At 38.6% G+C, this 27,155-nt stretch overlaps 2 protein-coding genes across 3 annotated transcripts in view; both read left to right on the top strand.

The window, feature by feature from the left end:
• The first annotated feature begins 1,213 nt into the window (after window positions 1-1,213).
• On the top strand, window positions 1,214-3,430 carry LOC6049634 (26S proteasome non-ATPase regulatory subunit 11). Its single transcript, XM_001866325.2, has 3 exons — window positions 1,214-1,359; window positions 1,627-2,514; window positions 2,574-3,430. Exons 2-3 carry the CDS (start codon window positions 1,702-1,704, stop codon window positions 3,015-3,017), a joined length of 1,257 nt encoding a protein of 418 aa, XP_001866360.1. The 5' UTR covers window positions 1,214-1,359; window positions 1,627-1,701; the 3' UTR covers window positions 3,018-3,430.
• Window positions 3,431-11,088: 7,658 nt separating this feature from the next.
• The window catches only part of LOC6050340 (maternal protein pumilio), a 236,149-nt gene continuing 220,082 nt past the window's right edge, over window positions 11,089-27,155 (top strand). For both annotated transcript variants that reach the window (XM_038262706.1, XM_038262705.1), the window contains exons 1-2: window positions 11,089-11,225; window positions 20,522-21,404. The gene's annotated coding sequence lies outside the window, so the exon portion shown is untranslated. The remainder of the gene's footprint in view (window positions 11,226-20,521; window positions 21,405-27,155) is intronic.

Here is a 27,155-nt window from a genome sequence, read left to right as displayed (position 1 = left end):
ATCTTAAAATGTTAGAGTTTTATTATTTCAGAATTAAAGAATTCTATCCAGGTTTTTAAGCGAAAATTCTCGATTTCGAATACAGATCCATTCGTATTTACGAATCCGCTCTGCTTTACAGTAGCCTGCCCTCCTTTATGTATTTTAGTATCAAAAGCGTGATCAAAAGTGTGTTTACTTTTGATTTAAAAGATTTTTACTCTCTTTTTAAATTTACCAATAAGGCTTTCTAGTCAGAAATTTATCGACACATTCAAAGTATGTTCACATTACAGCTGGAGATTTGTTTGCATCAAGCTTCCTATCTCTTGTTAGCATTTTTTTTTGTCAGGCGACTTGTAGCTGGTTTTTTTGACTGACCGTTCGAAATGTCAGCCAACATACTTCGCAGGGCTTTGACAGCTCGAGCTCAGTCATCAAGTTATCTTAGCCCGCTCTCACGCACACTTGCACGCCATTTGTTTTGCTGGACGGTACAAAATTTAACCTCAATCTTTTTCGTGTACGTACACGCAATAACTCTATTGTTTGCATCAGGACACTGTGACGGGAAGTACGTCATTTTTGGGTTGATTTTTTTACTTGTGCCTAGAAAGCCTTAAGCGGTGTATGCACATCGGAAGGAATCGGTCAAGAAAAAAATCAAATGAGCAGCAGCGGCAGCGAAAGCAAGCCAGAGAGGGTGAAGAAAAGCCCCAAGAAAACGCTCCCTCTCCTTTGTTCTGCTGTTCGTAAAGCTGTTTCTTGACCCCTTTCCTTCCGATCTCCATACTAGCCTTTATTCGTACTGCAAGTACACAACCATCGACATTTTTGACCAAACAGTATCTGAAAAAACCGCTTAAAACATGATTATCTTTCGAACACAGACGCAGAACTTTGTGCCTGCCATCGTAGTCTCAAATGTTATCGACCACTGAATAAAGCAACCCCTGAAGATTGTCTAGCGGACTGGCGCGCAAAGTTCTGCGTCTGCGTTCGACGGGTGTTTTTAGAACCGCCTTGAGTCTGGGGTATTAAAAAACACCCAAAAAGCAAAAATTGAAAATTTGGTTTATTGAACCTTTTCAAAAAAAACTCCAGTCATGTTTTTAACGATCATTTCAAATTTCTCAAGCCCAAATCTGCAGTGCGCTACCATCCGAATGACATTTCTTTTGCGACGCGTCGTCGTCGTCGCTACCAATATCACCTGTCAAACTGGTCCGCCGCCGCCATCGTTCTGTCAGTCATTCCCGTGGTGTCACAAAAGAAGAGGAAGCGAAACGCGAAAGCTGCAAGGAGCAAATTTTAGCCGCACTTGAACTCGTAAATTTCCCCGTCAAAAGTGGTCCGTTCTTGCTGAAATTATCGCCAAAGGTAAGATTGGCGCGTTGGGAGTTGGGTTTGGGTGCGCGTTTCGCTGGTGGCGTGAAATTTGGCCGGATTTCGGTCGATTCCGTAACCTTGTTGACATATCTGCGTTGGTAGCAACTCGATGACTTGTGCGATTGTGGAGCAGAAGCTTCGTGTTTCTCCCTTTTCCGCCAACTTCCTCCGACCCTGCGCCACCGTTCAAGAGGATCAACTTTAGTGCTCAATCACGACGGGCGTTTGTTCGAGAATAAAGATCTTTGTTTTTGGCAGGTTTGATTCGTGCGTGACAAAGGAGGAAAATTACGTTACGATCCGGAAGTTCCGTTGAAGCAGCTGTGTAGAAGGATGGCCGGAGCAACGATGTTCGATCGCGCTCAGTCGCTGAACCAGATGAACCGCCAGGACTTGTCCAAGATTGTGGCCTCGGACTTGGAGGTTGATGAAAATGATGAGGAGCAGATCCGGCAGAAGGAGCAGCGGATTCTGGAGCTGGGCGAAGCGTACAAGAAGGAGGGTAAGGCCAAGGAGCTGGCCGATCTGATCAAGGTCACGCGTCCCTTTCTGAGCTTCCTGAGCAAGGCCAAAGCCGCCAAGTTGGTGCGTTCGTTGGTGGATTTGTTCCTGGACTTGGAGGCGGAAACCGGAATCGAGGTCCAGCTGTGCAAGGAGTGCATCGAGTGGGCCAAACAGGAAAAGCGCACCTTCCTGCGGCAATCGCTGGAGGCTCGGTTAATTGCGCTTTACTTCGACACCGGAATGTACACCGAAGCGCTGGCCCTGGGAAGTCAGCTGCTGCGCGAACTGAAGAAGCTCGACGACAAAAATCTGCTCGTCGAGGTGCAACTGCTGGAGAGCAAGACTTACCACGCGCTAAGCAATCTGCCCAAGGCGCGGGCCGCCCTCACTTCGGCCAGAACAACCGCCAACGCCATTTACTGCGCGCCGAAGGTTCAGGCCACGCTCGACCTGCAGTCGGGCATTCTGCATGCGGCCGACGAGCGCGACTTCAAGACCGCCTTCTCCTACTTTTACGAAGCGTTCGAGGGCTTCGACAGCGTCCAGAACGCCCGTGCCCTCACCGCGCTCAAGTACATGCTGCTGTGCAAGATCATGCTCGGCCAGAGCGACGACGTCAACCAGATCGTCAGCGGGAAGCTGGTGAGTAGCTGCGTAACCCTAATCGCGTAATTCGCAGTTCTAACCCAAATCTTTCACAGGCAATCACCTACTCGGGCCGGGACATTGACGCGATGAAGGCGGTCGCGCAGGCCTCGCACAAGCGCTCCCTCGCCGACTTCCAGGACGCGCTCAAGCAGTACAAGCACGAGCTGGAGGACGACGTCATCGTCAAGGCCCACCTCGGCACCCTCTACGACACGATGCTCGAGCAGAACCTGTGCCGCATCATCGAGCCGTACGCCCGCGTCGAGGTCGCGTACATCGCGGCCCAGATCGCCCTGCCGATCGCCCAGGTCGAGAAGAAGCTGTCGCAGATGATTCTGGACAAAAAGTTCAGCGGCATCCTCGACCAGGGCATCGGCGTGCTGATCGTGTTCGAGGAAACCCCCGTCGACAAAACGTACGACACGGCCCTCGAAACGATACAGCACATGGGCAAGGTCGTGGACACGCTCTACCAGAAGGCCAAGAAGCTGACGTAAGCGAGCCGAGACGAGACGAGAGACTTCTTCCCCCCCCTTTCACAAACACACACACACACACGTTTATTTTGTTCTCGTGCTGAAACCGTGTTCTCGTTTTGCTTAAAAATTGTCCAATTTATTAAAAAAAAATACAGTTCGTTGTTCGTGCGACAGCGGAAGAAAGAAGAATAAAAACCACAACACATGCATTAAAAAAAGCAGAAAATTTGTAGTGCTACCGACTTAAACTAACAGAAGAAAAGAAAAAAATGAAACACAAAACACAGTTGATTGAAAATGATGATAAAACAAAAGAAATAATAATGCGATTTATAGGTAACAGGAGTGCGTAATCCTTTGCAGTAAAGTAATTTAGAATGAGCATAACAAATTCAAATCATAATCAAATAAATTATTTCGTAAAAATCCAACGAAAATGTTTTTTTTTTATATTGATGACTACCTTATCGTGAATGTTTCTCTAACTTTAATTTTAATATTATGGTTTTGATGGATTTCAGTCCTTTACTTCGCAAAACAAAATTTATATTTAAGCTTTTAGAAAATAGTTTTTGCAGGGGCGACGTTTTCATGATGTTGCATGTAACTTAAAAACAGCGCACTTGAAACAGATAAAAATTTTGCAGTTGATTTTGCAGCTGAAAATTATTATTGAAATTTAATTGACAATTTTTTTCGATTTAAAACAACTTTTTTTCTAAGTGTATTTCTTCGGAACAAGGTTGTCAACGTTAAAATTATCGAGGTTCGATAACGATAGTTCTACCGTTATCGTCGTGACTATAACGATAATCTGTCGTTATCGTTATTTCGATAGATCTATCGGCGATAATCTTAGCGCCGATAATGGACGATAACTCATTTTAAAATCTTTCTTAAATCGATTAATTTAACCATTTCCAGGGTTGTTACGGACGGCGCGTATCGCGCGGATTTGGCGCGGATTTACTGGCTAATTTTGCTCAGGCGCGAATTTCGCGCGGATAGCAATTTTGATAAACAAAATAATTGAGAACGATAGAATTTCTTTCAAACTACAAAGGAAAATATTGTTAGAAATTTGATAAATTCAATCTTTTTCGTTGAGTGCGAAAACATCAATTTCTAAGAAGTTTCTTCTAAAAATTATTGATTTTTTTTTCATACGAAACTTTGAAATAATTTTTTTAATGTACACTCAAACCCCGATGGTTTGACACCAACTGTTGTCAAACGAACGGGGTCACGTTTTAGTTTGACACCCCTTTTACACGGAGTTCACACACACTACTAAACGTGTGTTTTGATAGTGTGCGTGAGCGCCGTGTAAAAAGTGACAGTTCGTCACTTTTTAGTTTGACTTTGACCAACCAACGGGGTACAAACTAAAAAAGTGTCAAACGAAAAAGTGACCAACCACCGGGGGTTGAGTGTATTGAGATTTGTTATATTAATTAAACATAGCATTACAACTCATTATTTTTAAAACATCTGCTTAACAATTCAAAAAAATACCAATTTTATTGAAATCAAAATAACAAAATTCAAAAAATTACAGAATTTAAAAAAATTGAAACTGTGAAACTTTTTAGATTTTTTATGTTTTTTCACTATAAAAAATATTTTTTTTAAATTTTTGGTTTATTGAAAAAAAATCAAAATTCTGTTGCCACTCTGATTCAGGTAGAATTGAATCTACTCCCAATTATCACAACATGACGAAATCCACTTAGAAATTTGCTAAAATCTCCGTCTAAAAGCGAAACGTAATGTTAAAATTAAAAAATAAGAAATCTGGAATTCAACCATTTCAAATAAAAAAAAAACAAGAATTCATAAGGCCGATGCAAATATTTTACCGGGCAAAAAAAAAAAAAAAATAAAAAAATATTAAAATTTAAATAACAAGCCATAGTCTTCACATTTAAATGAAAAACGTGTTTTAAAATGCATTTTACACTAGTTCAGTTGTTTTGCAATCATTAGTTTTCAAAAAATCTAAGATCTGACAAAAACAAAAATTGTATCGAAAAAAAAAGATTTTGCATCGAAATTTTTTAAAAAAGCTTAAGATTTTTTAATAAACCCAAACATGCTAAAAATGATTTTAAACGCAGAAGAATGTATTTTAATTTGATTTCAGCTGGTTGCACTTGAATTTTCATTGAAATTTTGAAGTTTATTGTAAAAATATTTTTTTGCCCCCTGATTTTTCGGGCCAATTTTGAAGGGGGGGGGTCCCAGCACCGAAAAAGACCTAATAAAAATAATTTTATTAAAAAAACCATATTGCGCATTTTAAAAATTTTAGTATTTTCGAAAAAATACGGTTATTTGTCAATATTTTAGTATTTTCCAAAAAACTCTAATAATGTGTAAAAGCATACAAAATTTCGCTGATGCCCGTTTGCATATTTTGATAATTTGAGTATTTTCGAAATATACTCAATTATTTGTGAAAATTGTAGCATAGACTAATTAAAGACTAAACACTCCGAACAAAATTTTCCAAAAAATATGACTCATAAGCTGTGAACCGCGGGTACTACGTTGAACCGCATCGGCTCGCCCCTTGTATGACAGATCAACCTGGCAGCGCTGGCCTTTTTCGATTCTGTTTTGTGCTGATTTACGCGCGCATCTTGTTTGGTTTTGTTTTGTTTGGCAATCAAGGCAGCAGGCAGCAAATAAATCTGTTCAACAGATCGCCGACGACCTCACCGCCGGATGATTGGTATCATCTCAAATCCGGTCAACTCGGTGGTCCCGATTGCCTGCGACACTCTACCCAAGGTCGGAGTTTTGGACACTAGGCGCGTGTTAGGCATTTCCACGCTGGAAATTATCCGTGCCAACACGTTCATCGGTGAGGTTGTCGACATCGACGGGTCAACATTCCGGTCATCGGAGGTCACTCCGGCGAGACCATCATCCCAGTGCATCCCAGAGCTTCCCAAGAACAAGATTGCCGCCCTGACGGAACGCATTCAAGAGGTCCTCATAGCCATGGCCAGTGCCGGAGACTGTTTTGCCCTCGCTCTGGCCCAGAGCCACTTACTTCTCATAGCCGCTTGCTGCTGGGCAAGAACAGTCTCGAGAAGAGCCTTGGTCTGTCCAAGATGAACGACTACGAACACGGAGCTGCTGAAGAAGGTTATTCCAAAGCTGATGAAAAACATCCAGAATGAACAAAAAAACAATTTATCTAGATTAAGTCGAAAATGTTTGTAATCAATTTATTGAACATAAATATTCAAGTGCATGATAAAAAGTATCCGCAACGTTATTGCTGAGGTTCGGAATGCCAAGTTGGCAGTTCAGGGCAAAGATCTTGGCCGTGTGGAGGTACGTCGAGGCCCAGATGGCGTCTGCATGAACTTTCTTGCCTTTTAGGGTGACGATTTCGGGTTGGAGGAGGTCGGGTTTTCCCCGGCCATATCAAACGGAGGCGGCCCACGTCTTGACTCTAGATACGCCGACTTTGCTTGGCAAACCCGACGGTGTTCACGTGGTCGTTTTCGGAGAGGGTGATGATTAACAGATTGTGAGGCCCTTGTTGCCGTTCGAATCCCGAAATGGCCTTCAAGCGTAGGCGTTTCCAGCAGACACGCAGAATGTGAATCGCTAGAAATTCGACCGCCCTCGGGATTTCACTTGGGATCAAAACAAAAACACAAACAATAACATTCCTCGAAATGTCATGTAAAAGTCAGAGTTGCCAGTTGATGACATTTCGATCTGTCATTTTTTGACAGTGAACCGGCCGTGCCGAGGGGTCATAAAAAGGTTGAGTCATGGTTCAGAGCCCACTGTGTAGTCTTTTATTAGTCTATGATTGTAGTGTTTAAAAAAACTCTAATAAATTAAAAGCATACGAAATTTTAATTTGTTCAATACCCATATTGCAAATTTTGAAAATTTGAGTACTTTAAAAAAACGGTATTTTGTGAAAATTTGAGTATTTTCAAAAAAAAAACTTTATTAAAATGAAAAGTCATACAAAATGTCGCATCGCTTAATATTTTGGAAATTTGAGCATTTTCGAAAAAAAATACGGTAATTTGTGATTTTTTTTTTGGATTTAAAAAAATTCACACGAAATTTCAATTCGTTTGGTACACATATTGCAATTTGGAAAATTTGAGCATTTTCGAAAAATACGGCATTTTTTGAACATTTTTATTTTGTGAAAAAAGCATACAAAATTTCGCTTCGTTTGATGCTCGTTTGCATATTTAGAAAATTAGAGTATTTTCGAAAAATACTCAATTATTTGTGAAAATTGTAGTGTTTAATAAACTCTAATAAATTAAAAGCATACTAAATTTTAATTTGTTCAATACCCTTATTGCAAATTTTGAAAATTTTAGTACTTAAAAAACGGTATTTTGTAAAAATTTGAGTATTTAAAAAAAAAAACTTTATTAAAATGAAAAGTCATACAAAATGTCGCATCGCTTAATATTTTGGAAATTTGAGCATTTTCGAAAAAATACGGTAATTTGTGATTTTTTTTGTATTTAAAAAAAACTCATACGAAATTTCAATTCGTTTGGTACCCATATTGCAAATTTGGAAAATTTGAGCATTTTCGAAAAATACGGCATTTTTTAAACATTTTTATTTTGTGAAAAAAGTATACAAAATTTCGCTTCGTTTGATACCCAAATTGCAAATTATGAAATTTGTAGTTTTTTCGAAAAAATACGGTATTTTGCGAACAATTTTTAGTACATTCATTCATATTTTGAAACTTACTACATTTTCATAAAATATATTCTTTGTGAAAGCATTGAAAATTGAACAAGATATGGTTGAATTAGGGAAACAGCATCCAATTCCAGCGTGCCTCTAATGTTGCCATATCAGCACTTTGGCATTCAATTACAGCTCATTAAAAGCGTTTTCCATTGAAATCATGTGATAAATAGCTCAATAAGAAGTGAGCAAGCAAGTTTCTATCAAAAGATTTGCTAAATTAGTTGTTTAAATAGTAAAAATCAGCAAATTGGATGGAGTTAGGAGCGAGTGCTTTACCAGCCAAACAAACGAGAATTTCCCCTTCTTTTTAAATGTTTATGATAAAATTTATCGTTCCCCAGTTATAGCTTATTTTTAAGTATACATTTTCGTTTTTTTTGCATTAAAAAAATGCTTGTTAAAAGAAAAGCATCCGGTAATATTTTTGACTAGCTGACAACATTTCCTAAAATTTGCTCTCTGCAACATTGAAAATCGAATAGATTCTGAAATACAGCCTCACAAAGAATTCGAATCGATGAAAATGTTTTTGTCACCTAATGGGCTTGCAATTTTCAACTGACGATTTTCAATGTTAAAAAAAGGAATTTTGGTGAAATTTTCTAATCTTTACAATAAAAATATTCCAAAATTTCTATAATTAGGTCCTAACTATAAAATTCGGATAGTTATCAATTTACAGACCTTTTTAAAAGTAAAACTTGTTTTTAAAACAAAGAGCGAGTTTGTTTGTCATAGTCTAATACCACGTTTAGCAATACAAACATGTTATTAATCCTACAATGCATTGTATTATTGCCTAAGAAAGCCACAAAGCTCTCCAGTTCGGATTTACCAACAACGAGATCGAGTTAAAGATTTAACAGATATTGTCGATGATATTTTAAATTGGATATTGAACCTAGTGATATTTTAAAGAGCGCACATATGAGCGAATTACGAGCACGAGCAACGAGCAGACATGAGCTGAAAAATAGTAGCGAGAAATGAGCGCTCACGAGCGTGTTGGCGCGTGAGGGCCGCAACACTGCTACAAAGTTTCATTGGAATCGGAGAGGGTCAAGTTAAAAATCACCTGTTATTCCGTTAATCGTGAGAAAATCAAGATGAAAATTTAAAAAATATAAACAAGAAAATTTAAATGTTTTAAAATTTAAATGTAAATATAATCCATATTTGATTATTGGCGTTCAAGAGCCAAACGACATGCGACACCTAGTGTTGAGTAGTAGAACAGAGCGAAATATGACGATTGAAATTTCCGCTCTTTGAGGTTATGTTTGCGAATTCTGTTTTGAGCAAAAATTCGAGCTGATCTTTTGTAAACTTTTGATGCTCTATCAACAATATTTTTTTAATTTTTTTTTATTGTGTTAATTTATAGAGGGCATAAAGTTATACTACTTGAATTTTTCCCAATAATTTTTCTAAGAGCGGTAAATTCAATTTTATGTTTGCATTTCTATATAAAGGCTAGTATGCAGATCGGAAGGAAAGGGGTCAAGAAACAGCTTTACGAACAGCAGAACAAAGGAGAGGGAGCGATTTCTTTGGACTGGTGAAGAAAAGCCCCAATAAATCATTTCCTCTCCTTTGTTCTACTGTTCGTAAACCTGTTTCTTGACCCCTTTCCTTCCGATCTGCATACCAGCCTTAACCGAACAGCGAAAATTTGAATCGCCATTCTTCGATGCTTTGCCCCATCTGCAGGAATGGAGCACTTGCATTCGAGCAGTTTTTGCTTTTTTCTACAATGTATTTCTTATGGAGCGAACTGTCAAAAACTGCTCGACTGTTGGTGCTCCATTATGACAGATGCGCAGCTCCTGCTGCTGAGAAGCTTTCTACAGCAACATGTAAAAAGGGTGGAAACCGAGAGTTTCCCCATCAAGTTCCCCATGTATATTAAAGAGATAAACCATTGAATAGTTGATAACCAGCCGGGCCCTAAGCTGAAAGTTTTCGTGAGTTGCGCGTATTCACCGACAGATGGCTAGTGAGCCTCGTCGGAGTCCGCCCATTAAGCTAAGAACAAGATTGCCCGTTTGACGCAGACGCAAACGCAGAACTTTGCGCCAGTTAGAATTTTCCATGATCTGTCAGTCGAACATTCTACAGGGGTTGCTTTGTTCAATGTTCGATGACAGGCAGGCTATGATGACAGGCGCAAATTTTTGCGTTTGCGTCTGGGCCGAACAGACAATCTTGTTCATACCTTTAAATCTAGCCAAACATTGGAATAGGGCCGAAGCCGAAGTGTAAACAAAGAGTCTATCCTGCTCGTTCCTAATGTAAACATCAACTGACGTGAGCAGGATAGACTCTTTGTTTACACTTCGGCTTTGGCCCTATTACAATATTTTGCTAGAAATACGCAACCGAAATCCTGAAATCCGAGACATCCGATGAAATGGATAAAATCGATGAAATCTTTAGAGTTTCAACTAAAATGATTAAAAGTAGACAGAATCCGGCGTAATGAAACCTCAATGGATCACTGTCGTTCCCCTCGCACGCAACTCAAAATTTGCATGGGAAACTTTTTTTTCGTGACGGTTTTCTCGGCACGCTCACTTCAACTTTTCTAGACTAATATTTGAACGTGGCGTATCTCTAAACGAGTTTTTGAAGAAAATGATTCCAGACTGCTTATTTTGTCGTTTTAAACCGAAACAAGCCTGGAGTTTTTTTTTGAAAAGGTCTTATAAACCAAATTTTCAATTTTTGCTTTTTGGGTGTTTTTAGAACCGACTTGAGTCAGGGGTAATCAAAAACACCCAAAAAGCAAAAAAATGAAAATTTGGTTTATAGGACCTTTTAAAAAAAACTCCAGAAGTCAAAAACTATATTTATTTAAACTATACGCCTTTTTCCAAAGTTTGGCTAGATAATATCGAAGGCCGCCATCTTAGGCCCACTGGGCCCACAAAAAGGGGTACGCTCAGATTATATGGGAGCTGTCAACATACTTCCGGGCTGTTGATAACAGATGTTCATTCAACAATGGAGCACTTCCATTCGAGCAGTTTTTGCTTTTTTCACAATGTATTTCTTATGGAGCGAACTGTCAAAAACTACTCGACTGCGGGTGCTCCATTAATGAAAATTAAGTCCAGATTTTTGAAGCTACGTAATCTTTGCATGTCTCTCAAACCAAATCTGTCAGGCCCACCAAAGTGCCCCCCGTCAACGTCACCTGTCACGGACACGAGAGAAAAAGAGCGATGACCGCCGCAAATCGCAGAGAGAGCGGGAGAGAGCAGACCTCACCGCTCAAACCAACCGAAGGCTTGCTGTGCACTCACTCCAACTTCCCTTCAGTCTCTTTCGCAGTCACTCTTCGGCACACACTTCGGCAGAAGACACGGAAAATGTACATTTATTGGTGTAATTAGCGTTCATCTTTGGCCGATTTCCGACGGATAACCGTTCCAAAGTGTTGTAAATAGTGAAAATAATCAAGTTGTGAGTGCGGGTCGTGGGGGGAGTGTGGAATTGGGGCGGAAAAGTGCCGGAAAAATTGGCAAAAATTGCTTTGTCTGGGGGGCTCAGAAAACACGATTTCGCCGGATTTTTTTTTTGGTGAGTTGCGCGTTCTGAGAGAGTGAGCGACCGGGGACGGACGACGCTTGCACGCAAACACACGCAACGCGAAGGCTTGCTCGTTGCTTGTTCCGCGACTTTGTGCTTCTTCCCGACAGAGACGAAGCAGGTGAGAGTGTGTGAGTGTGGGCAAGTTTTAATCGGCACGCAGGTCAGTACACTCTGCTGCTGCTGAGCGCGGTGAGTGGGGTGAGTGTGAGTGGTGCAGGTCAACGCGGGCCAGTGTTGTAAGTAATGGTTATTTTTTTTTGTTATGCGTAGTTACAAAGGGACTTAAAATCTTTATAAAATTTGGTTAAATCGAACAATTCGTCATTTGTCTTTCGATCCATATAATAACGGGTCACTGGATAGTATTCATCAAAATATCTAAGAATCGGTCTTAAAAAAAGGAAGGAAGGATATTCGGGAAAAAATCAATCCAGCTAGACGTGAGACAGAGCCGTTTTTAAAAATAATAAAAATAAATAAAAGCTTTAAATTAAATGCTAAGAATTTTCAAAACCTTGCTAAACAAGCTGAATTTTGTTTTATCAGCTATTTAAGGATTCTGGGCCAAATATTAGCAAAATCAGTAATTATCGAAGTTGAAGTTTGTATGGGAAAAATGGGATAAATGTTTGGAAATCCCTATTTTCTTACTGTTTTGCCTTCCTCATCTTACTGAGGAAAGGCTATAAAATCACTCGAAAAACGAAATTCTTAATTTGACTTCCTAGACCCACCTTCATGTATACTTATCGACTCAGAATCATATTCTGAGCAAATGTCTGTGTGTGTGGTGGGATGTTGATCAAAAAAATTTGCACTGGATTATCTCGGCACTGGCTGAACCGATTTGGACCGTATTGGTCTCATTCGATCCGTCTTGGGGTCTCATAAGTCGCTATTGAAAATTATTAAGTTTAGTAAAGTACTTCAAAATTTATGCTAAAAAAACGATTCTAACAAAAGTCCGGAAGATTGTAAGGGTGGTTTTTGTAAGAAACCCCGTCATGTTATACATTGTTAGAAAGGTATTAAAAAGACCTTTCCAACGAGTTCAAAAGATTGAAGATATGACAACCCTATCAAAAGTTATGCGCACTTAAGTGTTATGTATGCACTTTTTAAAGGCCGGATCTCATATATTTCGATGAAAAGTTTGTCCGGATCTATCATGCGAACTGTCGATGGATAGGTGATCAAAAGACCTTTCCAACGAGTTCAAAAGATTGAAGATCTGACAACCCTATCAAAAGTTATAAGCACTTAAGCGTTATTTATGAACCTTTTAGAGACTTGATCTCATATATTTCGATGAAAACGTTGTCCGGATCTATGATGCAACCTGTCGTTGGATAGGTAATCAAAAGACCTTTCCAACGAGTTCAATTGATTGTAGATCTGACAACCCTATCAAAAGTTATAAGCACATAAGTGCTCGAATTATGACGATCTGACTACCCAATCTGATGGTTTGAATTATGAATCATGTTGATCTATCACACTGAAAGGTCCGCCCTTTTGTACACGCAGAAAAATGTTTTGTAGAATCAGCCTGTACGAGGTTTGAATCAACAAAAATGTTGTTGAATATAATCAACGCCGATTTTGCGTTGAAACAAACCTTGATTTTCTCAATTCCACAAAAGTCTTTTGTTGTTTCGGAAAAGCTGCTTTGACGTTTAGCGTTGATTCAACAAAAAATATGATTTTCAAATCAACAAAACGTTTTGTTGATTCAAATATGCCTTATTTTTCTGCGTGTATCTATTTTGGATAGCATTACTCTCTAAATGTGAGGAAGGCACCAACCACCTAAGGGTGGATTAAGTTACGTTTTTTTGCATAATATTATATTAATATTGGAAATATTAATATTTTCAAAACTTTTGAAAACTTTTGAATCAAAAGTAAGATTTAAATTGAGAATTTGATGCTCTACAACTTTGTCGAACATACTAAATCTGTAAAACTACATCCCGAAAAGTTATTAGAAGTTGAAAAACATGTAGGATAATAAAATTATATTTAACTTAGTATATTCAAACTTATGTGTAGAGTTTATTTTTAAGATATACAAATGAATAAACAAAATGTTCATTTCAGCACGCTAATAACCAAAGACGCGCAAGTTGAGGGTGACGAGTGGGAATTCCCGGGAAATCGACCATTTTTGGACCTCTAATTCCCACGAAATTAGGCCGAGACTGGCGGGAAATTTTGAATAAATATCGAAGCAAAAGATATAAACTAGCGGAAATATACCATTTCTAATCAAACACCTATCTTCGTCATATGGAGAGTTTGATGCTCGATCAAAGCTCCAAAAATACTATTTAGGCTGTAAACTTACCAGCACCAGCACCGCCTTGAGTAAGCACGCAAATGTATGCCACTTACTGGCCAAAAAGATCAAATTTAAAGCACTTTTGATCATAGTTTCTATTTTGCGAGACCATTTCTCATCATTTTGGTGGCACACACATCAACACGCAAGATCAGAGGTCAACTGCTTAACGAAAGTCGCCATCAATATCTTTTCACTTGCGCTAACGATTTCAAAGCGCTTAAGATATAAAATTGCTTCCAACTACCGGCAACATGTTCTTTCGCACATTAGTTAGCCACTCTCATGAAAAATAATCCCGAAACATGTAAATAATTAACAAGCGCCATCAAAAAAACAAACGCGCTAAGTCTTTTGACGTTTCAAATTTGGCCATCCATTCCAATCGAACGCTGAAGAAAACCGAGCAAGAAGCGAAGACAAATAAAGAACAAAGGATGGCCACCAACACCACCAGCAGCGCTTGTGGTGTTGCCAGGAAACTTTCTCTATAAATGCTACTTTTCGTGAGTGTTCGCTCAAAATTTAATCAATTTTGGCAGCACGAAGCAGACCCAAACGAGCGTTGGAAGAAAAAAAGAACTAAGCTGAAAATAAAAAAATGGGCGTGGCCCAATGCACACGACTGATTAGAATGCGTTTTTGAAATATTTTTTTAAAATGCTTGTACAATGAATAGCATAACTTTTAATAAAAGTGAAAATAAACATAAATGTTCACAAAAAGTTGCTCTATTCGTTGGTATACTTGGTTTTACTAAATTTCAAGGAACACTCCAGATTATCCAGCATCATTCAAACAAGACCGCTAATTAGGCTTCAAATGGGTTTATTTCCCTTATTTGGAGCTATTGAATTTATATAAAAAAATTATATTAAAATTGTTATTCAATTCTGCACAGTGCATATTTTTAATTTTTAATTTCCAAATTTCAGAATTTTGTTGAAGTTTTCTTTATTATTTAAAAAAACGATACATAATCCACCTTTAGGTGGTTGGTGCCTTCCTCCCATTCATAAAGTCAATACATTCAGTAAAAATAGCAACATTCCCTTAACATGTTTAACAAATCAATTTTATTACTGATTTCTTTTGATATGGTTCGCAGACCTTCAATTTTTCTGGCTCATTGATAAAAAAACCTATCCAACGAAAGTTCACATGGAAGATTCAGACAATATTTTTATAACAATATCTCAGATCCGGCCTCCAGAAAGTATAAAAACAACACTTAAGTGCCAATAACTTTTGATAGGGTTGTCAGATCCTTGATGTTTTAGGCTCATTTGAAAGGTCTTTCAATTATCTAACTAACGATGGGTCGCATGATGGACCCGGAAATAATTTTTACTGAAATATCTGAGATCTGGGCTCCAAATAGTGTATAAATAAAACTTAAGTGCTAATAACTTTTGATAGGGTTGTCAGATCCTTGATGTTTTAAGCTCATTTGAAAGGTCTTTTGATTATCTAACTAACGATGGGTCGCATGATGGACCCGGACATAATTTTTACTGAAATATCTGAGATCCGGCCTCCAAAAGTGCATAAATAACACTTAAGTGCTAATAACTTTTGATAGGGTTGTCAGATCTTCAATGTTTTGAGCTTATTAGAAAGGTATTTTTAATACCTTTCTGAAAATGTATAACATGATAGGGTTTCTTGCAAAAACCACCCTTTTTACAATCTTCCGGACATACGCCAAAATCGTTTTTTAGCAGAACTTTTTAAGTACTTAACTAAACTTGCTGATTTTAAATAGAGACCTATGGGACCCCAAGACGGATCGAATGAGACTAATACGGTCAAAATCCGTTCATCCAGTCCGGAGATAATCGAGTGACAATTTTTTTGTCCACCCACCTACACACATCCACACAGACATTTGCTCAGAACATGATTCTGAGTCGATATGTATAAGTGAAGGTGGGTCTACGAGGTCGAATTAAGAAGTTCATTTTTCGAGTGATTTTATAGCCTGAAATGTTGTTTTTTTTTTATATTTATCTATTTGTTGTTTTGTTGGATTTTAAATCAGATTCAGATTTATTCAGATTATTATTGTATTTTCAGTAAGAACATAGATATTTGTATGATCATTGTCAAGATTAATTTCACTCTGATTTACTTCATTTTGGTCCCGCGAGTGTGGATCAATCGGACAGCGCAGGGGACTCATAATCCAGAGGTAGCTGGTTGGTACTAGCAATAAATAGTTGGTGACACGATGGCCGACATCTTCAAAGACAACTTCTTTCTTTTTACTCCATTTCGACCAAAAACCTAAATCTGTCCTTTTAATTTCATTATTCTGCATTTTGAGATTCGGCGGGAATTTTAAATATTATTATATCCAATACAAAATTATTAAAACATTTGTAATTATCAGTCGCATTCAAAAAGGAAAAATTACAATTATTTGATTTTTTCATCAAAACATATAACAAACAAGCACCGCGCGAAGAAACGTCAAACGGAATCTTTCCGTTTCTGTTACACTCAAAATCAGAAGTATCCCTCAAAAGGGTACTTTCAATCCTCAAAAAGGATACTTTCTGTCCTTTTCATAAGTTAACCCGGCGTCACCCTTTTAAAAGGGTGTGTCAAAATCAGTACATTTTCGTTACCCTTTTAAAGGGTGACGACAGGTGGACTTGAAAAAAGGATACTTTTTACTTTGAGTGTACTTTTCAGCTGCGTACCGCTTAAGAAAAATCTTTTCGTGACCCTTTCCTTGACCGTTTCTTGGGCGTTTTTTTATATGGAGTTTTGCGTTCCTTCCGATCTGCATACCAGTCTTAAGAGCGAGTTTTTCACCGATGTGAAACAGGTCGTATCGAGGTGCTCCGATTTGGATGAAACTTTCAGGATTTGTTTGTCTATACATGAGATGAACTCATGCCAAATGAGTAGTGCGGTGCCTGTGTGGACGCTCAGTCCTGTTTTTTCGTGTTATTTTCCGTCTCTTTTGTGTCGCTGTTCGAGTGCATGGGGTGATTGGTCATTATAATTAAATAATGGCATCAGTAGTGCGGTGCCTGTGTGGACGCTCAGTCCTGTTTTTTCGTGTTATTTTCCGTCTCTTTTGTGTCGCTGTTCGAGTCCATGGGGTGATTGGTCATTATAATTAAATAATGGCATCAGTAGTGCGGTACCTGTGTGGACGCTCAGTCCTGTTTTTTTCGTGTTATTTTCCGTCTCTTTTGTGTCGCTGTTCGAGTGCATGGGGTGATTGGTCATTATAAATAAATAATGGCATCAGTAGTGCGGTGCCTGTGTGGACGCGCAGTCCTGTTTTTTCGTGTTATTTTCCATCTCTTTTGTGTCGCTGTTCGAGTGCATGTGGTGATTGGTCATTATAAATAAATAATGGCATCAGTAGCGACACAAAAGAGATGGAAAATAACACGAAAAAACAGGACTGCGCGTCCACACAGGCACCGCTGTGTGGACGCGCAGTCCTGTTTTTTCGTGTTATTTTCCATCTCTTTTGTGTCGCTATTTGTGTACATGGGGTGATTGGATTTCTTCTGATTCGTGTTGTTTTCATCTCTTTTGTGACGCTGTTTGTGTGCATGGGTTGATTGGTCTTCTTCTTCTTTTTTCTTTATTTTTAGTTCGCGCGTTCGTTGGCCAATGAGTTTATTTTTGTTCTCTTTACGTAGTTTTCGATAGAAACGATCCGAATTCTTTTTTTTCGAGACAAGCAAGTCGTATTGCTGGATTAAGTCCTTTCTATATCATCGATGATTGGAAGGCACGCCGACGAATATGTTTTAAGGCTTATGATATAAAATCATTTTAATGAATAAAGCCCTTCTTACATCACCGTTGATCGGAAGGCACGCCGACGAAGAATTTCTGGAGGATCGCGGTCAAATTAATACTATATTTAAAAATCTAGATAGCTATCTTTCGGATTCGATTGTGAGTAGCGGGACTTCGCGGTTACTATGCAACGTGTTTTTTGGAGTTTTTTTATATTTTAAATTTATAAGCCCTTCTTTTATCATCGTTGATAGGAAGGCACGCCGACGGTTAAGTTCGTTTAAGCTATTGTTTTAATTTCATTACAGTCGGTTACGTGGTGTCCTGTTTTCTTTTCGTTTATATTCGTTGATCGTAATAATTTATACCAACTGGCAGCTTTAGTATTAACTCATCTACTATTTTTGACATTTGCTCGCGTTATCTTAATTGTACCAACAGTAAAAATATACTGATAAGTCCAGCCCATAGCACTACTACTTTTTAAATAATCAATTATTTATCTTTCCGCAGCCGGCTGCCTAAGATTTAAAATTTCAACCGATAAACAAAATGCTCATGGTCACATCACTGCCACTCGTGAATCCTGACCTCATACCCATCTACTAACCCCCTCAAAACTCATGTGATACTTTGTCGGAGAAGCAGTCGATTGGGCGGTCTCTATCACTCAAGTATCGGACTAACATTCCCATCCACTTCCCCGTGACCCTACCACTGGTCGTGGCCGGCGCCGGTATTGATCAGCATGATAGGGGCCTTTGAGAAGTTGCGAAGCGAGGAAAGATAGCACCCACTTATCTTCCACGGCTCGTGGATGTAACTTCTGGAGGTCCTGGTCAATAACGGAGTAGCAACTGCGGGTGGGCACCTATGCTTATGCTTATGCTTATGCTTATGCTTACATGAGATGAACTCATGCCAAATATGAGCCCTCTACGACAAAGGGAAGTGGGTTAAAACGGGCATTGAAGTTTGAGGTCCAAAACACATGAAAAATCTTAAAATTGCTCGCATTTCCGTAAAATTTCATCAATTCCAACTCTCTTATATGCATTCGAATGGTCTTTTGAAACCCTTCAAAATGTGCTATAGACATCCAGGATTGGTTTGACTTTTTCTCATAGCTTTTGCAAATTACTGTTATAAATGGATTTTTTAAAAACCTTAATAACTTTTGGCAACAGCCTCCAACACCCATACTCCCATAGGTCAAAAGATAGGTAATTTTATGGACTATAAGCCAACGGTGTTAACTTTTTGGCCAATCGCAGTTTTTCTCATAGTTTTTTGATTTCTCTATAACAAACATTTTACTACGTTAGTTTTTGCCCTGCAGGCCGCCATAGCGGCACTTTTTGGTCTTAATTTTGTCATATTCGGAATCCTCGGACAATTTCACGTAAGTTAGAAGTATTGGAGTTGTAAATTTGATTAGAAAAATTGCCATTTAGAATGAATTTAAATATTTTTTAACAATTTGTTGGATTAGGGGTAAAACAGGTTTTCGCCTACTTGATACAGCATTTGACGTATTGATCACAAGGTAAATAAGATCTATTTCTTTTTTCAAAAATGTTTTATTTAATTATTTTTTAAATCAAAATTACAACTCCAATACTTCTAACTTACGTGAAATTGTCCGAGGATTCCGAATTTGACAAAATTGAGACAAAAAAGTGCCGTCTTCCTGGCCTACAGGGCAAAAACTAACGTTGTAAAATGTTTGTTTTAGAAAAATCGTAAAACTATGAGAAAAACTGCGATTTGCCAAAAAGTTAACACCGTAGGCTTATTGTCGATGAAATTCCTTAACTTTTGACCTATGGGAGTATGGGTGTTGGAGGCTGTTGCCAAAAGTTATTAAGGTTTTAAAAAAATCAATTTTTAACAGTAATTTGCAAAAGCTATGAGAAAAAGTCAAACCAATCCTGGATGTCTATAGCACATTTTGAAGGGTTTCAAAAGACCATTCGAATGCATATAAGAGAGTTGGAATTGATGAAGTTTTACGGAAATGCGAGCAATTTTAAGATTTTTCATGTGTTTTGGACCTCAAACTTCAATGCCCGTTTTAACCCACTTCCCTTTGTCGTAGAGGGCTCATATTTGGCATGAGTTCATCTCATGTATAGACAAACAAATCCTGAAAGTTTCATCCAAATCGGAGCACCTCAATACGACCTCTAGAACAAACCGAACAGAATCTACAAATACTGCCTCTTAAAGAAGAATAATTCTGGAGTTTTTTTTTGTGAAAAGGTTCAATAAACCAAGTTTGCAGTTTTTGCTTTTTGGGTGTTTTTAAAACTGCCTTGATTCAGGATTATTGAAAAAAACCCAAAAATCTAAAACTGAAAATTTGGTTTATAGGACGTTTTCAAAAAAACTCCAGAATTAGTCTTCAAAATTGTCTTCATCTCCTCACCCCACATCTGGCACCACTGCTCACCGATAAAACTCGAGTTCCGCTAGTTCTGTGGGTTCTCGCCTCTCTGAGTGACGATCGCTGTCTTTCTCGCGAGAGACCTCAAACCCGACAAACCACTCACACTCTCCGCTTTGCGCTCCTTCCCCGGACCGTGTTCCGTTCCGTCCGTGTCAGACTACAGCCGCCTCGGTCTCCTGTATGTACAGCAGCAGCAGCCCAGAGTGAAGAAGAGCCGTGGTGTGTCGTTCGTGTGTCTCTCGGTGTCGGGTCGCGAAAAAACAAATGGCGTAACACCGTGTGTCCTCCTCATCCCGGAATCGTTGGAATCGTCGTCGTGAATGTTCCCGAAAGTTTGGAGAGTCGGCCGCGGTGCGTGTAAAAAGTGTAGAATAGTGTTTTGGGCCCCGTTGTACATCCGGCACTGAGCAGGGGGAAAAGTGGAAGCAAAAAGCTGAAAATTCTTTGTAGGATATTGTGTGTGTGTGGGGTTGTACATAGAGGAGGTTCCGCCGTGCGCGTTCCGGAACCCGGGGGTTGGCCGAGGTCGTGTGTAAATAGTGAGGGGCCCCTTCGACAAAGCAATTTCCTGTGCAGTTACTAACCATCTCCGGTTATTTTGTCTAGTTTAAACCTAGTTCTTACGGTGAAGATTCTCCGGATATTCCCCGGAAGCTCAGTTCCCCGGAAGAATCTGGCCAAAAGCGCCACCGTGTGTGTGTACAGTTAGTTATAAAGACGACGACGACGGGAAAATCTCGAGAGCTGCCTTTTTTTTGCTGGTGGCCAAATTTGCTGCTGCGTTCTTTGCCCTCCTCTCCAGTTTTCGGGTCGTTCCCGGGGAAGAAGGCGACCAGCAGTGCGCAGAGGGTGTGTGTGGCCGCGAGTTGCCTGTCTGTGTGCGTGCGAGCGAACGAGCTTGAAGAACCGTCTCTGGAAGAGCTCCAGCACCTGAAGAGTGAGAGCAAGGCGCGATTAGCATCAGGAAGATTTGCCCGGAACATCCGGAAGATTGTGTGTGAGGAAGAATCGACCCGGAGTGGAATTACGGTCTACCAAGGAAGACTAGTATTGTGCGTGTATCCGCTTGTACTAACGCAGCTTCCGGAAGAGAGATAGGAAATAACATCTTCAGGAGAGTGCACTTCCCGGGGATTTGCCGTTGCGGAACCGGTTCTTGCAGCAGAAGATAGTGTGTAAACAGGCCGCGACGACAACATCAACAGTGCGTTTGTTGTGTGGTTTTTGTTTGAAAACAACAATATCAGCGTTTGCACACGTCGTACACACACACATCTACGCGAGTTTGTAGTCGGTCCACCCACGACGACGGCGGCGAATAGCCAAGCCAAAAGTGTTAAGGTCACTAAGTGCAAGTGCAACGGCGGGGAAGGGAAGAAGTGAGTTAAGCGTGAAGGTGAGTGAAGAAGGAAGATAAGCTGCGGCGCGGCAACGACGACGGTTTGTAACGCGACGCTCAGCTCGAATCGGAAATCGGACATTGCGCAAGGTAAGTGCCTACCACACCGCGTTGGGGATAGTTGGGCTTGGGATGAATCTTGTGATATAAGCTGGGGTCTGATGATAACTGAAATAAATCCAATTTTAACCAAGTGAGATTTTATCTAAGGCAAGTATTTTTTATTGTAGAAGGTATTGTTTTGATTCACAGCAGTTTGAACGTGTAAATTAAAAAATTTAGTTTTTAACAAAAAAAAAAAAACATGCTTGAATGAAATGAAAAAGCATACAAAATTTCGCTTCGCCTGATACCGATTTTGCACATTTTGGAAATTTGAGTACTTTCGAAAAAATACGGTAATTTGTAAAATCTTAAGTATTTTCAAAAAAAAAAAAACTCAATACAGTCATCGCGCTTATTCGGAACATTGTTGTGATAATTAATCAGTAACATGGCAAATGCAGCATTTCTGTCGACCCTACTATTTTAAGGACCTTCATTTGGACATTCTCTTGCAATTTCACTAGTAAAATTAATACTTTTTGAACAAAAAACTTCATTTCAAGACAATTTTATCCAGAGCAGCAAAACACTGCCTCCAAATTGTCTGTTCCATAACTGTGGGATGTTATTGTGCCTCCCACAATTGTGGAACACTTGAATTTAACTGATATTTTCACAGAAGTCATTATTTTGTTAAAAAAATATGTACTCATTGAGAGAACCAAAGTTTGATTACATCCGTAAGAAAAAAAATGTTCCGAATTTGTGGATTTCTAGGGTCAAAGTTTTCCTTGAAAAACTTGATATAAAAGTTAAAATTTGCAGTTTTCGATACAACATTCGAAAGATCGCAAGAAAAGCTTCAAAATGAAGGCAAAAGCGAATCATTAAGTTCGATTTGCTATGATTTTTTGAGCATTCTGCCTATCTGTAAACCGTTACGAATATGTGGGATGACTGTACAGTGTACAGTACAGACTCGATATTCGAAGGCCTTGGCAAAATTTCGCTTCGGATAACTGAAACTTCGGATAATCGAACCAGGAAAAAAATCTTTTATGACCCTTAAACTACTCTAGAGAGTGATTTAGAATTTGTAAATCCAAGATTGCGTATAAAATGGCGATGATGAAATATTGAAAAAAAAATGCATTTTTTTTTAAATTTAACATGCAATCAACCATTCAAATTTGACTAAAATGGGGTCGCAGAACTGGAATTTGATGTTTAAAGTAAGATTTGAAAACTTTGAAAACGATATAAACGATGAAACTTTGTTAAGAGCGAGTTTTTCACCGATGTGAAACAGGTCGTATCGAGGTGCTCCGATTTGGATGAAACTTTCAGGGTTTGTTTGTCTATACATGAAATGAACTCATGCCAAATATGAGCCCTCTACGACAAAGGGAAGTGGGTTAAAACGGGCATTAAAGTTTGAGGTCCAAAAACATGAAAAATCTTAAAATTGCTCGCATTTCCGTAAAACTTCATCAATTCCAATTCTCTTAGATGCATTCGAATGGTCTTTTGAAGCCCTTCAAAATGTGTTATAGACATCCAGGATTGGTTTGACTTTTTTTCATAGCTTTTGCAAATTACTGTGAAAAATGGATTTTTTTAAAACCTTAATAACTTTTGGCAACAGCCTCCAACACCCATACTCCCATAGGTCAAAAGTTAGGGAATTTCATGGACTATAAGCTTACGGTATTAACTTTTTGGCCAATCGCAGTTTTTCTCATAGTTTTACGATTTTTCTAGAACAAACATTTTATAACGTTAGTTTTTGCCCTGTAGGCCTCCATAGCGGCACTTTTTGGTCTCAATTTTGACATATTCGGAATCCTCAGACAATTTTACAATAGATTGAGGCGTTGGAATTTTGAATTTGATTGGTAAAAATGCCATTTAGAATTAATTAAAATATTATTTAGCATTTTGTCGGATTAGGGGTAAAACAAGTTTTCGCCTACTTGATACAGCATTTGTCGTGTTGATCATAGGGTAGATAAGATCTATTTCTTTTTTCAAAAATGTTTTATTTAATTATTTTTTAAATCTAAATTACAACTCCAATACATCTAACTTACGTGAAATTGTCCGAGGATTCCGAATATGACAAAATTGAGAGCAAGAAGTGCCGTCTTCTTGGCCTACAGGGCAAAAACTAACGTTGTAAAATGTTTGTTGTAGAAAAATCGTAAAACTATGAGAAAAACTGCGATTGGCCAAAAAGTTAATACCGTAGGCTTATAGTCCATGAAATTCCCTAACTTTTGACCTATGGGAGTATGGGTGTTGGAGACTGTTGCCAAAAGTTATTAAGGCTTTAAAAAAATCCATTTTTAACAGTAATTTGCAAAAGCTATGAGAAAAAGTCAAACCAATCCTTGATGTCTATAGCACATTTTGAAGGGCTTCAAAAGACCTTTCGAATGCATCTAAGAGAGTTGGAATTGATGAAGTTTTACGGAAATGCGAGCAATTTCAAGATTTTTCATGTTTTTTGGACCTCAAACTTCAATGCCCGTTTTACCCCACTTCCCTTTGTCGTAGAGGGCTCATATTTGGCATGAGTTCATCTCATACATAGACAAACAAACGCTGAAAGTTTCATCCAAATCGGAGCACCTCGATACGACCTCTAGAACAAACCGAGCAGAATCTACAAATACTGCCTCTTAAATAAACTTACGAAATCATGGCAAAATGAAGCCTACTTGAAGGCGATTTTAGGAGCACACGGGAAACAAATGTTTGTACCCGGATGAATGTCCTATGTCACAAAAATTTTGCATAAAAATTGGGCAGTTTTGCAAAAACGGACAGGGCTAAAGGAATCGAAAAGCTACGAGATCTTACATGTTGTAGGAAACATCGGTAGACAAGCTAAAAACGAGTATATCTCGAGCCACAAAATATATGCGCCAGTATTCGAAGCTCAATTTGACAACTTGGCGTCTTGGCGACGGAGCGTCGAAAATCGATGCAGTGTGATTTTTTTAGCGATTTGGTCTGTACTATGAATGTAGAAAGAAATTTCGGATAAAATTAGAAACGAAAAATGTTGGCGAAGATCACCAGGTTACCTTTTTTTAGGGATGTTTTTTTTTCTTATGGTAGGTTAATCAAACGGCTCTAACTCCAGAACCATATCTGGATGAAAATTTGGGAGGTTGTAGAGCTCGAAAAATGCAATTTTTGAAGCAAATAAAACATGAGAAATTGAAAAAAATTACCAAATTTTCATTTGGAAACTGTCTAATTTGTTGGAAAATCTTATCACATCCGAAAACAGATGGATATCTCGAAATTTGAGCGGCAACTCACCCAGGTTCAGCACACTAGCTTTCATCTGCATTTAAAAGAATCAAAATCGGATTCAGGGGAGCTGAGAACGACGCGACACAAAATTTGGAAAAAATTTACCACACACGAACATTACTCGATCTCCACGGAATTTATTTTCTCAAAATTCGAGGGTTGAAGATAGACGAGTTCTGTCAAGATGAATCGATAGAGCGTCGAAAATCGATGCAGTGTGATTTTTTTTAGCGATTTTTCCGATTAAAATTCACGCTGAATCGAACACTCCTACACCTGGACTGAGCTTACGACCTAACCTTTTTTTTAGGTTAGTCCGGGGCCAACATTTACTTCCCTGTCCGACGGAAGGCGTGATCAGACAAACTCGTCTCAAAATTTGCCACCGGGACCTTCTGGGATCGAACCCAGGCCTGGGTGAGAGGAAATCACGCTTACCCCTACACCACAGTCCACTATGGGGTTTCAGGCGGCCATAAATCGAAAAACCGACATACTCTAATTATTTTTTTGGTATTTTTTTTCGAAAATAAACATTCTAACTAAGAAAAATCCGGAGTTTGAAAGTTGTAGGTTCGAAATTCACTGAATTGCAGACCTTCAAAGGCGAAAATGGTAAGAAAAAACATGTTTTTTGACAAAAAAATGATTATTTTTCATAGTTGTACTGTGTAGCTGTTTATGTATTTTTTCCTGCATCATTATATATATTCAGAAAGGTAATTGATTCAACTTTTCAATAATATTTTACAAAACACACTTTTACAGGCAAAAAAAATAATAAAAATAAAAAAAGATGGATTTTTTTTCAAAATTTAGTTTTTTTTCAACTTTGTTAATGGAGTACTTTTTTTGTGTTCATTTGTGCGATCTGAAAATTTTGCAGCTTAAAATTTGAACCATGTCCTAACTTGTCTCCAAATTCAAAGTGCACTTATGTGCACTTTTGAGTTATGCCATTTTGAACATTTTGATTCATGCAAGAAAATTAATGATTTCGCGTATACGCTTGGTTAAAATCACATTATTTACCTGCGGAGGCAGAAATGACGTACCTGCTATGTATATTTTGAAATTGATTTGATATTCATGACTTTGTTGGTACTTAGGTACGTTTAATAAAATTAGAAATTCCTATTCGGGACCATCCATAAACCACGTGGACACTTTTTTGGGAATCTCGAACCCCCCCCCCCCCTTCGTGGACAATTGTCCATACAAAAAAAATCTTTTTTGTATGGAGCGTGGACAATCGCCATACCCCCCCCCCCCCTAAAGTGTCCACGTGGTTTATGGATGGTCCCTTCTAAGTATTTTACAGAAACGATTCGTCGAATATTCGTATCAGTTCGTTGTTGTGTTCTTTTGAAAGTATGGATAATAATACCGTAGTGTCCCTGTACGATATAACGAAGCACTATTCTGAAAACGTGAGAACTGCTTTCGAGTATATTTGTAAGAATTACAACATTGCAGAACCATCACATGATCAACTCAGGGAAAAACCACAGAGAAAAAACTACGAATGCTGTTCTGTAGCTTCAAAACGAGGTATACAAAAGCCCATAGAAGAAGTTCATATTTTAAGTAATCTAACGACAATCGGTTACATAGTGATTTTGATTTAGAAGAATTTATCGTGGAAAACGTGAATTTTGCAAGTGGATCAACCAAAAACGTGGACGAGAATCCATACAATGTTCCATAAAATAAACCGTCTAAAATTCTAAAACACCGCAAAAATCAAATTTTAATTGGAGGGGGAGGGGGGGGGGGTCTTCAAAGAGAGGTGGATTTTAACTCAAGAAAAAGGGGAGGGAGATTGAACGTAAATCAGAAACTTTAACATAGCACCGCCATTCCGTGCATCAAATAGACAGAGCACGAATATTAAAATTCACCACTTTAATGCATGTGGCCTCAAATATATGAAAAAATCGAAAATTAAACTTTTTTTTTGAAAAATATCAAAATTCATTTGTTTTCATTATACTAAGTACAAACAACACAAAAAAGTCCTAAAAAAGCAAAAAAATATTTTTGGCCGCTCGCTTATATGGAAATACCCCATAGTGCAGTCCCGGTCCCAAAAATCATTGGACGTAATATTAGAACAACACCTACGGGGCTGTTTCATGAAAATTGTTCACTTTCAATAGGGACCATCCATAAACCACGTGGACACTTTTTTGGGAATCTCGTACCCCCCCCCCCTTCGTGGACAATTGTCCATACAAAAAAAATCTTTTTTGTATGGAGCGTGGACAATCGCCATACCCCCCCCCCCCCTAAACTGTCCACGTGGTTTATGGATGGTCCCATAGTTATATTACTTTAAAGTTTTTTAAGCCCTTGGCAGTAAAAAAATATATCTGTTCATTTTTGTCGGGAGTTTCAAATCAACAAAATCTCGGGAGCCAGATCTCCGGATAGATCCGAACAACTTTTTCATCAAAATATTTGAGATCCGGC

This window comes from Culex quinquefasciatus, chromosome 3, assembly GCF_015732765.1.
Source record: "Culex quinquefasciatus strain JHB chromosome 3, VPISU_Cqui_1.0_pri_paternal, whole genome shotgun sequence".
In the NCBI taxonomy this organism is placed as follows: domain Eukaryota; kingdom Metazoa; phylum Arthropoda; class Insecta; order Diptera; family Culicidae; genus Culex; species Culex quinquefasciatus.
This window is presented reverse-complemented; position numbering and strand designations above follow the sequence as displayed.